The 13,560-nt window shown below is 34.1% G+C and overlaps 1 protein-coding gene across 1 annotated transcript in view; it reads right to left on the bottom strand.

The window, feature by feature from the left end:
- Positions 1-749: 749 nt before the first annotated feature.
- The window catches only part of LOC138320126 (uncharacterized), a 46,518-nt gene continuing 33,707 nt past the window's right edge, over positions 750-13,560 (bottom strand). Inside the window, exons 2-3 of the mRNA XM_069263188.1 lie at positions 3,538-3,910; positions 750-2,870 (exon numbers count right to left, since the gene is read on the bottom strand). Coding sequence (XP_069119289.1) covers positions 1,810-2,870; positions 3,538-3,910 — 1,434 coding nt within the window. The 3' untranslated portion in view covers positions 750-1,809. The remainder of the gene's footprint in view (positions 2,871-3,537; positions 3,911-13,560) is intronic.

Here is a 13,560-nt window from a genome sequence, read left to right as displayed (position 1 = left end):
CTTAATCACTTAAATATCACCCCAGTTTAATTTGTCGTCAAGTTTGGACATTTTTCATTAGGAAATGGTGATGGTGAATTATAACACTCTATTAGAACCTTGACAGAATTACAGGAATGATGATGAAATGTAAATAAAAGGATTTTAGTGTTTGAAATTTTTCATTTACGTTTTATTGTTAACGATATAATTTCGCGCGACAGTTTTCATTTTTCTTAATATCCAGAGAAATGGTGGTAAGAGTGCATGTTTTTGAATAAACGCTGGTATAATATGTAAGACAGAATATGATGATTCAAGCAACCCGCGACATCTTTTTATATAAGAGGGAAGGATACCATGTCTGTGACAGTGACTGTAAAGTTGCCTGTATTGGCGGCCGTTTTAATGTTGTTAAACTCGCTGATTTACCATAGTTCACGAAAACCTCGCAAATTTGTACAAATGTTTTATATATTGCATCATATTAAGTAAAGTTTTCAAAGGCCATAAAGGTGGTTCGCGAAAATTAACCACTGCAAATAAATTACAAACAGCAAAACCGTAAAATGTTACTGCCGCGAAACACTGTACTACACTACAGCTTTTATAGGCTAATGAAGACTATAGCAAAAGTCTTCCTCATATACCGATACACGCCAACATCGGAGTAATTGTCATAACATAAAACGTTCAAACACTTTTTGTATTAATGGAATAAAACTTTATTGGGTTTTATTGATGTATACAAACACATGCGAAATGCTGGTCTGACACGTAGTTCCCAAAATAAAATCGATCAATGCTAGAGTAAACTATAGTTATCATATTCAGAATCTACAAAAACAAGACTTCATATTGGTAACTTCGATATAATATGTACAATATAACATTGTATTGAAGACAATTGAGCGCTGATGCTTTGAAACATCACCTAGGACCTATTAGATAGTCACATAATAAATAAGACAGAGATAGCTACAGACACAATATAAGTTATAGGACACACGTATCATGATACAGTTAAAATATCACTGGATGTAACAGGATTAATCAATATCTTTATCTATAGAAATCCTTTAGCTGATATATCAGTGGTATGTCTGTCTTCGTGTTGAGTTAAGAAATTAATAACAAGAGTTAAGAAATTAATATTAAAGTCAATATAAGTAAATGTATAAGCGAATTATGTGTAATGGGACAGGCTAACATTATAGTAAAGGTCCGTGGGAGAAGTCGTTTGTTCAATACATCTGGGCGTATGAGTAGCTATCAAACATGATGGATCTCACTGTGAGCTTGGTGCGCAGTGCAAACTGGGACATGCCGAGAATTGACGGTTCATTTAGTGTAGAAAAATTACGTCTAGTACGAACACTTGACAGAACTATTTGATGGTTCATTTATATGAAGGGTGATGTCATACTCGTGAACAGTAATACTCAGTCATATCAACGTTATTCTTGATAGACAGCTGTTTAATAATAAGTGTACATTCTTGGTCGTAATGATGTTTGATAAAACCAAAAGGCAATATAAAAACACAAACAGTAAATAAATAAAAATAAAAGCCAGAATATGATAATAAGTATCCGTCGGTAAATTCGTGTTGGACCACGTGACCATTTCTATTATCATGTTACAGCTAATTGACCTCTGTTTTAGATTTACTACTGATGTCAGAGTTACGGCGATAACTCACTTCCTAAACATTCCTCCCTGTGACATATTAAATGCCATTCAATCATATGATTATTATCATAGAATTCCTACACGAAAGACAAACGCGGATGATGTTCTCCAACCAGGTAGGGTCAGGTACATGTCCACCTATTTGAGACAGGTCTGGACATCACATATGTTAGCTGGGCATTTCGTTTGGTCACAGACTGACCGGCACCATGCGTCCATCCCAGGTACAGAAGCAAACACCCCGATGCCATGACAAAAATGGCGCTTAGGGTCACGGAGAATGCCGCACCCACAGATACAGATATCCTTTACACAGTTTCCTGCCTGGCAGTTCACCAAACACCATTCCTCGATGTCCGGGGTTTTAGAATGCTGTCCAATCCCTTTACAATTGAACTCCGGCGAGTAAACGTCACACGTCTTATTTTTCATTGGAATAGTAGGACTACTTTTCTTGGCGGGTGTAAACAAAGGATATAGGATAGAATCGCCGGAAGAATATCCGGTATTGTTGATTTTCTTGTCTGTGGGACTAATTTTGTTTTCTGATGGGCTAGTGGAATACTCGGTAAAATTCCATTTTCTAAAGTTTAGAGCTTGGTTCGCTGGTGTGGTCGTTGGTACGGTTTTAACAACAGATGGCGTGGATTTCACTTGATGATGGCGATGATGAGGGTGAGGATGAGGACGATGTACACTGGATTGAATTAAATGATTGAATGGTGAGCGCCCAGTGAAGTTTTGATTGAAGGTGGCAGTAAAGTTTATAGATGGTAGAATACCAGGTAAAATCCTAGAAGGGTCTATACCCTTTATATATGGTAATGGTACGTTGCTGTTGAGGTCATTTAACAGCATCCTGTTGATAACACCGGCATTAGTGTCCCTGTGTCCATTGTCATTGTGGTCGAACCTACTGGAGGCTGAGGACGAAGGTTCCATCATGTTGTGTGGTATCAGCAGCCCGTTCGGCCAGGGGAACACAGGCAGCTGTTCCCGTAGTCTCTGACGTAGTATGTACGACTGGTTCTCGGGTGAGGACAGAAATGTAGGACTTGGCTTGACGGGTATGAAGCCGAAAGGTTGTGATGTGGCGGCACCAGGGTTGGGAGTTATTGACACATCAGCACAGTTGTAGATTTGTTCTTGTTTACCACATCCCATACACTCACACCGATTTATACCGCCCATCCGGTACCCTACAAACACAGTGTAAGCAGCATTCAGTTTGGCAGCGAATTAAAAGAAAAGATAAATAACCAATTCTGAAGATGTTCTTCACTAAAACCTATTTCAATATAGCAATTTACTGTTCAAGACCGATCACATTTCTTTTTTCAAAAATAGACAAAAGGTGCAATAGTAATGTTGAAACATATTTGGAACACTGAACAGGATCATTTCATTTCATCGGAACAAGTATTTTAAAAGTTATAAACTAAACAAATCAAATATCAAACTGGATAACTGAGTAAAGGAATGCTTGTGATAAATTGTAAATAAAATACGAATAATGAAGAATAAAATATTTTTTTTTACATGACCATTGCGTAAAAATATCAATTCAATGAATTAACATACGAAGGCCGTTGGATTAACACAGATTTGACTAGCCGCCAGTATATTCATTACGATTATTAGAACCATACACGTTTATCAGATTGAACAATAAAAATAGAGATATAAAGCTGCTAAAGATGGCGATATCTTGTTTTTGAAGATTTGGAATTAGTGAACTTGATCTGCATAACATGTCAGATGTAATTGATGGACAAAAAGACGCTTATTCTTTGGAGCGTCTGGTACTTTTTAACTGCTCTACATTTTGTTTATGTAGGGTGAAGAGTGGTAGTTGACGTGACTTACCAGTGCTGTATTTCCACTGAAACACACAATGAGTACATGCGATGTTGGACGGTAATTTGACATGCAGATCATAGATGCCACCTCGACTGCCCACATAGAACCTGGTACTCCAAGACTCTTCTATCCATAACACATTCTGTTCGAAACATTCCTGTGTAAGTTTGAAGCTGGTACTGTTACGGGGACATAGTCGGAATTCAAAATAGCCAAGAAGGTTACTGAGGACTTCCACTGTGACGTTAACGGACCCGCCTTGGTTATAGGTACGAACAGTTATACCGCTGGCATAGTGACCATTGTCATCGTGCTCCTGTGGTCCGGACGCCGGGTCACCACACACACCACAACGACCGCCATTTTGTAGCCATTGGACCTATTGACAAAAGGAAGCAAATATTATAACGGAAACAAGAATTGATGATCAGACTTTATACCATAACCAATACATATTGAAATGAATAGAAAAACAAATTTTCTAGCTCAAGGTCCAGTCGTAGAATTATAGGTCACAGCGACATCCGCCGTACGATTCTAGGTCACATCGACACCCGCCGTACGATTCTAGGTCACAGCGACATCCGCCGTACGATTCTAGGTCACATCGACACCCGCCGTACAATGCTATGCCACAGCAACACCCGCCGTACAATTCTAGGTCACAACGACATCCGATGTACAGTTCTAGGTCACATCGACATCCGCTGTACAATTCTAGATCACATCGATACACGATACACGCCGTACAATTCTAGGTCACAACGACACCCGCCGTACAATTCTAGGTCACATCGACACCCGCCGTACAATTCTAGGTCACATCGACAAACGCTGTACAATTCTAGGTCACATCGACACCCGCCGTACAATTCTAGGTCACATCGACATACACCGTACAATTCTAGGTCACATCGACACCCGCCGTACAATTCTAGGTCACATCGACAAACGCTGTACAATTCTAGGTCACATCGACAAACGCTGTACAATTCTAGGTCATATCGACACCCGCCGTACAATTCTAGGTCACATCGACACCCGCCGTACAATTCTAGGTCACATCGACAAACGCTGTACAATTCTAGGTCACATCGACACCCGCCGTACAATTCTAGGTCACATCGACAAACGCTGTACAATTCTAGGTCACAGTGACACACGCCGTACAATTCTAGGTCACATCGACAAACGCCGTACAATTCTAGGTCACAGCGACATCCGCTGTACAATTCTAGGTCACAACGACATCCGATGTACAGTTCTAGGTCACATCGACATCCGCTGTACAATTCTAGATCACATCGATACACGATACACGCCGTACAATTCTAGGTCACTAGGTTATTTATCTAAAATGACAATATGTATGGGAAAGCAATGGATACAAAATTTGCTAAGAAAATGAAATAAATCCTAAAGTGCGAGGCGTGACATTCCATAGGACAGATATTGCACGTTAAGGAGTGACGGGGTGCGTGTAAATAAGACCGTTTTTGTAGTTGATGATTAGATAATGTAATTAGGTACAACATGAAACGTATACTGCCTGAATTCTACGAAGGGTTTCTCAAATTAAAACACGAACATGAATCTAATTGTTGAAATGTTGTATGATATCCCTACAGCCGTGACAAAGTCGTTATTAGATGCACGTTAAAATGTTCACACATGTCGCGGAGATGAATGTCGCGGAGATGAATTTATCGTCACATGCAAATCTGTCCGGTGTTTAAGTGTCCTGGGCGAGATGATCATTATTGCAGGACCGTTATGTGCGAATTGTGACATCGGCAAGGAAGCTAAGGTCAAAAGGGCCAACATCATATGCATAAATCCAGCATAATATTCTTTCCAAACTTCCTTCATCTAAATTTGAATATATCCTTCGTAATATCTAACATGCCTTAAGCTTTTGAGGTTGTAATTGAAGCCTGTTTGTCACGAGTTCATTTTATGTGACATGGTTCTTAAGATACTGCAAACATTTTATACTGCATGTCTTCTTTTATATTTTATTTTAAATTATGTAATATCTTTATCGCCATTATCGTTACATTTATTGCTCTTCTACTCAAACCCTTGTATATTTTAACATCAATCGGATCTCTTTCGAATGTTTGGTTCGCTCGCCCCAAGTCATCCAAATCATTGCGCACATCTTTCTCTTTAGTTAATGTTGATACCTTCGGTGTGGTACTAGTACAGTAGAACACAAATCGAGCATACTTCTGCACCATGTATGTAGATTATGGACATTATTTAAGTCCTACAGAAGCTAACACCTGTTTGGGCCAGACACTGATGACGTTTGTGAAACTCTGGTAGACACTTAAAACATTCCAGACAGTAAAGTAGGCTTTTTTTTACACATCTAAAGTCTAAAGAATTTCCGGTAGAACTTAAGGTGCTAAATCAACAAACGTTTTGTAGTTTAAAACTATTACATATACATAGTAATGGACTTCTTAAAAATAGAAAATACATGTTCTTTTCTTTACGTTATCATATAAATCAAGAAAACACAAATAACAAATTAAATAAAATCCACGTAAGCACGAGACAACACATGATTATCGACAATTTGGCAATTTTACCATTTAATTCCGGTAAGCAACCATTATAATTTAGGTATAATTTATGTGTAGTTTATCATACAAATACAATAAGGAGGGATTTAAGAAGCGATTTATTATTTGGGGTTTTTAAAACGAAATATATCGAGATGAATATCAATGGTTTCTTTCTTTTATTATATATCAATAAAAAACATGATCACATAGAAATATTCAATAACAATAACTATTTGAAGACTAGAGAAAACTCACGATATTGTAAAATATGATTTCGATTGGAATTTCTACGTAAACTACACTCTAATTAGTTAAATATACAAACATGATGCGACTGGCTTCAAAGTAAACCAAAATATGCAAATCGTTAAACATATCCGTTAAAATTTGACATAAATGTAAGAATTTATCGTAAATGTCCATTTCATACACATTTATACAACATAGAGCCAAAAGAACTTCACAGAATTATGTAAATGATATAAATGTTTTTGTGAATATTTATCGTCGCTATGAGCATCATTTTTGTTCCTTTCATTAATTAAATATCTGGTAACACATTACATTACAATGGCTGTTGATTATAATGACAGATCATTGGATACTTAGATGGCTGTTAATTCTAATGACAGATCATTGGATACTTAGATGGCTGTTAATTATAATGACAGATCATTGGATACCTAGATGGCTGTTAATTATAATGACAGATAATTGGATACTTAGATGGCAGTTAATTATAATGACAGATCATTGGATATTTAGATGGTAAATTATAATGACAGATCATTGAATACTCAGATGGCTGTTGATTATAATGACAGATCATTGGATACTTAGATGGGTGTTGATTATAATGACAGATCATTGGGTACTAAGATGGCTGTTAATTATAATGACAGATAATTGGATACTTAGATGGCTGTTAATTATAATGACAGATCATTGGATACTTAGATGGCTGTTAATTATAATGACAGATCATTACATATTTAGATGGTAAATTATAATGACAGATCATTGGATACTTAAATGGCTGTTGATTATAATGACAGATCATTGGATACTTAGATGGTTGTTATAATGGCAGATCATTAGATACTTAGATGGATGTTGATTATAATGACAGAGCATTGGATACTTAGATGGTCAATTACAATGACAGATCATTGGATACTTAGATGGGTGTTGATTATAATGACAGATCATTGGGTACTAAGATGGCTGTTAATTATAATGACAGATCATTGGGTACTAAGATGGCTGTTAATTATAATGACAGATCATTGGATACTTAGATGGCTGTTAATTAGAATGACAAATCATTGGATACTTAGATGGCTGTTGATTATAATGACAGTTCATTGGATACTTAGATGGTTGATTATAATGACAGATCATTGGATACTTAGATGGGTGTTGATTATAATGACAGATCATTGGATACTTAGATGGCTGTTAATTATAATGACAGATCATTGGATACTTAGATAGCTGTTAATTATAATGACAGATCATTGGATACTTAGATGGTTAATTATAATGACAGATCATTAGATACTAAAATGGCTGTTGATTATAATGACAGATCATTAGATTCTAAGATGGCTGTTGATTATAATGACAGTTCATTAGATACTAAGATGGCTGTTGATTATAATGACAGATCATTGGATACTTAGATGGCTGTTAATTATAATGACAGATCATTGGATACTTAGATGGCTGTTAATTATAATGACAGATCATTGGATACTTAGATGGCTGTTAATTATAATGACAGATCATTGGATACTTAGATGGCTGTTAATTATAATGACAGATCATTGGATACTTAGATGCTGTTATTATTATGAAAGATCATTAGATACTTAGATGGCTGTTATTATAATGACAGATCATTGGATACTTAGATGGCTGTTGATTATAATGACAGATCATTGGATACTTAGATGGCTGTTAATTATAATGACAGATCATTGGATACTTAGATGGCTGTTGATTATAATGACAGATCATTAGATACTTAGATGGCTGTTGATTATAATGACAGATCATTGGATACTAAGATGGCTGTTAATTATAATGACAGATCATTGGATACTTAGATGGTTACTTTATTATAATGACAGATCATTGGATACTTAGATGGTTAATTATAATGACAGATCATTGGATACTTAGATGGCAGTTAATTATAGTGACAGATCATTGGATACTTAGATGACTGTTAATTATAATGACAGATCATTGGATACCTAGATGGCTGTTAATTTTAATGACAGTTCATTGGATACTTAGATGGCTGTTAATTATAATGACAGATCATTGGATACTTAGATGGCTGTTAATTATAATGACAGATCATTGGATACTTAGATGGCTGTTAATTATAATGACAGATCATTGGATACTTAGATGGCTGTTAATTATAATGACAGATCATTGGATACTTAGATGGCTGCTTATTATAATGACAGATCATTTGATACTTAGATGCCTGTTAATTATAATGACAGATCATTGCATACTTAGATGCCAATTAATTATAATGACAGATCATTGGATACTTAAATGGCTGTTAATTATAATGACAGATTATTGGATACTTAGATGGCTGTTGATTATAATGACAGATCATTGGATACTTAGATGGCTGTTAATTATAATATAATGACAGATCATTGGATACTTAGATGGCTGTTAATTATAATGACAGATCATGGATACTTAGATGGCTGTTAATTATAATGACAGATCATGGATACTTAGATGGCTGTTAATTATAATGACAGATCATTGATACTTAGATTAATTATAATGACAGATCATTGGATACTTAGATGGTGTTAATTATAATGACAGATCATTGGATACTTAGATGGTGAATTATAATGACAGATCATGGATACTTAGATGGTAATTATAATGACAGTTCATTGGATACTTAGATGGCTGTTAATTATAATGACAGATCATGGGATACTTAGATGGTATTATAATGACAGATCATTGGATACTTAGATGGCTGTTATTATAATGACAGATCATTGGATACTTAGATGGCTGTTAATTATAATGACAGATCATTGGATACTTAGATGGCTGTTAATTATAATGACAGATCATTGGATACTTAGATGGTCAATTATAATGACAGATCATTGGATACTTAGATGGCTTAATTATAATGACAGTTCATTGGATACTTAGATGGCTGTTAATTATAATGACAGATCATTGGATACTTAGATGGCTGTTAATTATAATGACAGTTCATTGGATACTTAGATGGCTGTTAATTATAATGACAGATCATTGGATACTTAGATGGCTGTTAATTATAATGACAGATCATTGGATACTTAGATGGCTGTTAATTATAATGACAGATCATTGGATACTTAGATGGCTGTTAATTATAATATAATGACAGATCATTGGATACTTAGATGGCTGTTAATTATAATGACAGATCATGGGATACTTAGATGGCTGTTAATTATAATGACAGATCATTGGATACTTAGATGGCTGTTAATTATAATGACAGATCATTGGATACTTAGATGGCTGTTAATTATAATGACAGATCATTGGATACTTAGATGGCTGTTGATTATAATGACAGATCATTGGATACTAAGATGGCTGTTAATTATAATGACAGATCATTGGATACTTAGATGGCTGTTAATTATAATGACAGATCATTGGATACTTAGATGGCTGTTAATTATAATGACAGATCATTGGATACTTAGATGGCTGTTAATTATAATGACAGATCATTGGATACTTAGATGGCTGTTAATTATAATGACAGATCATTGGATACTAGATGGCTGTTAATTATAATGACAGATCATTGGATACTTAATGGCTGTTATTATAATGACAGATCATTGGATACTTAGATGTGTTAATTATAATGACAGATCATTGGATACTTAGATGGCTGTTAATTATAATGACAGATCATTGGATACTTAGATGGCTGTTAATTATAATGACAGATCATTGGATACTTAGATGGTGATATAATGACAGATCATTGGATATTAGATGGCTGTTAATTATAATGACAGATCATTGGATACTTAGATGGCTGTTAATTATAATGACAGATCATTGGATACTTAGATGGCTGTTAATTATAATGACAGATCATTGGATACTTAGATGGCTGTTAATTATAATGACAGATCATTGGATACTTAGATGGCTGTTATTATAATGACAGATCATTGGATACTTAGATGGCTGTTAATTATAATGACAGATCATTGGATACTTAGATGGCTGTTAATTATAATGACAGATCATTGGATACTTAGATGGCTGTTAATTATAATGACAGATCATTGGATACTTAGATGGCTGTTAATTATAATGACAGATCATTGGATACTTAGATGGCTGTTAATTATAATGACAGATCATTGGATACTTAGATGGCTGTTAATTATAATGACAGATCATTGGATACTTAGATGGCTGTTAATTATAATGACAGATCATTGGATACTTAGATGGCTGTTAATTATAATGACAGATCATTGGATACTTAGATGGCTGTTAATTATAATGACAGATCATTGGATACTTAGATGGCTGTTAATTATAATGACAGATCATTGGATACTTAGATGGCTGTTAATTATAATGACAGATCATTGGATACTTAGATGGCTGTTAATTATAATGACAGATCATTGGATACTTAGATGGCTGTTAATTATAATGACAGATCATTGGATACTTAGATGGCTGTTAATTATAAATGACAGATCATTGGATACTTAGATGGCTGTTAATTATAATGACAGATCATTGGATACTTAGATGGCTGTTAATTATAATGACAGATCATTGGATACTTAGATGTTATTAATGACAGATCATGGATACTAAGATGGCTTATATAATGACAGATCATTGGATACTTAGATGGCTGTTAATTATAATGACAGATCATGGATACTTAGATGGCTGTTAATTATAATGACAGATCATTGGATACTTAGATGGCTGTTAATTATAATGACAGATCATTGGATACTTAGATGGCTGTTAATTATAATGACAGATCATTGGATACTTAGATGGCTGTTATTATAATGACAGATCATTATACTTAGATGGCTGTTATTATAATGACAGATCATTGATACTTAGATGGCTGTTAATTATAATGACAGATCATTGGATACTTAGATGGCAGTGGATACTTAATTATAATTATACAGATCATTGGATACTTAGATGGCTGTTAATTATAATGACAGATCATTGGATACTTAGATGGCTGTTAATTATAATGACAGATCATTGGATACTTAAATGGCTGTTGATTATAATGACAGATCATTGGATACTTAGATGGTTAATTATAATGACAGATCATTGGATACTTAGATGGCTGTTAATTATAATGACAGATCATTGGATACTTAGATGGCTGTTAATTATAATGACAGATCATTGGATACTTAGATGGCTGTTAATTATAATGACAGATCATTGGATACTTAGATGGTGTTAATTATAATGACAGATCATTGGATACTTAGATGGCTGTTAATTATAATGACAGATCATTGGATACTTAGATGGCTGTTAATTATATAAGTGACAGATCATTGGATACTGATGGCTGTTAATTATAATGACAGATCATTGGATACTTAGATGGCTGTTAATTATAATGACAGATCATTGGATACTTAGATAGCTGTTAATTATATGACAGATCATTGGATACTTGGATGGCTGTTAATTATAATGACAGATCATTGGATACTTAGATGGCTGTTATTATATGACAGATCATTGGATACTTAGATGGCTGTTAATTATAATGACAGATCATTGGATACTTAGATGGCTGTTAATTATAATGACAGATCATTGGATACTTAGATGGCTGTTAATTATAATGACAGATCATTGGATACTTAGATGGCTGTTAATTATAATGACAGATCATTGGATACTTAGATGGCAGTTAATTATAGTGACAGATCATTGGATACTTAGATGACTGTTAATTATAATGACAGATCATTGGATACCTAGATGGCTGTTAATTATAATGACAGTTCATTGGATACTTAGATGGCTGTTAATTATAATGACAGATCATGGGATACTTAGATGCCTGTTAATTATAATGACAGATCATTGGATACTTAAATGGCTTTTAATTATAGTGACAGATCATTGGATACTTAGATGGTTAAGTATAATGACAGATCATGGGATACTTTGATGCCTGTTAATTATAATGACAGAGCATTGGATACTTAAATGGCTTTTAATTATAGTGACAGATCATTGGATACTGAGATGGCTGTAAATTATAATGACAGATCATTGGATAATTAGATGGCTGTTAATTATAGTGACAGATCATTGGATACTTAGATGGCTGCTTATTAAAGTTACAGATAATTGGATACTTAGATACCGATTAATTATAATGACAGATCATTGGATACTTAGATGGCTGTTGATTATAATGTAATGACAGATCATTGGATACTGAGATGGCTGTTAATTATAATGACAGTTCATTGGATACTTAGATGGTCAATTATAATGACATATCATTGGATATTTAGATGGCTGTAAATTATAATGACATATCATTGTATATTTAGATGGCTGTTAATTATAATGACAGATTATTGGATACTTAGATGGCTGCTTATTATAATGACAGTTCTTTGGATACTTAGATGGTCAATTATAATGACAGATCATTGGATACTTAGATGGCTGTTAATTAGAATGACAAATCATTGGATACTTAGATGGCTGCTTATTATAATGACAGATCATTGGATACTTAGATGGTTAATTATAATGACAGATCATTGGATACTTAGATGGCTGTTGAATATAATGACAGATCATTGGATACTTAGATGGCTAATTATAATGACATATCATTGGATACTTAGATGGCTGTTAATTATAATGACAGATCATTGGATACTTAGATGGCTCTTAATTATAGTGACAGATCATTGGATACTTAGATGGTTACTTATTATAATGACAGATCATTGGATACTTAGATGCCTGTTAATTATAATGACAGATCATTGGATACTTAGATAGCTGTTAATTATAATGACAGATCACAGATCATTGGATACTTAGATAGCTGTTAATTATAATGACAGATCATTGGATACTTAGATGACTGTTAATTATAATGACAGATCATTGGATACTTAGATGGCAGTTAATTATAGTGACAGATCATTGGATACTTAGATGACTGTTAATTATAATGACAGATCATTGGATACTTAGATGGTTAATTGTAATGACAGATCATGGGATACTTAGATGCCTGTTAATTATAATGACAGATCATTGGATACTTAAATGGCTTTTAATTATAGTGACAGATCATTGGATACTTAGATGGTTAATTATAATGACA

The sequence above is a fragment of the Argopecten irradians genome, chromosome 3 (assembly GCF_041381155.1).
Source record: "Argopecten irradians isolate NY chromosome 3, Ai_NY, whole genome shotgun sequence".
Taxonomy (NCBI): Eukaryota; Metazoa; Mollusca; class Bivalvia; order Pectinida; family Pectinidae; genus Argopecten; species Argopecten irradians.
This window is presented reverse-complemented; position numbering and strand designations above follow the sequence as displayed.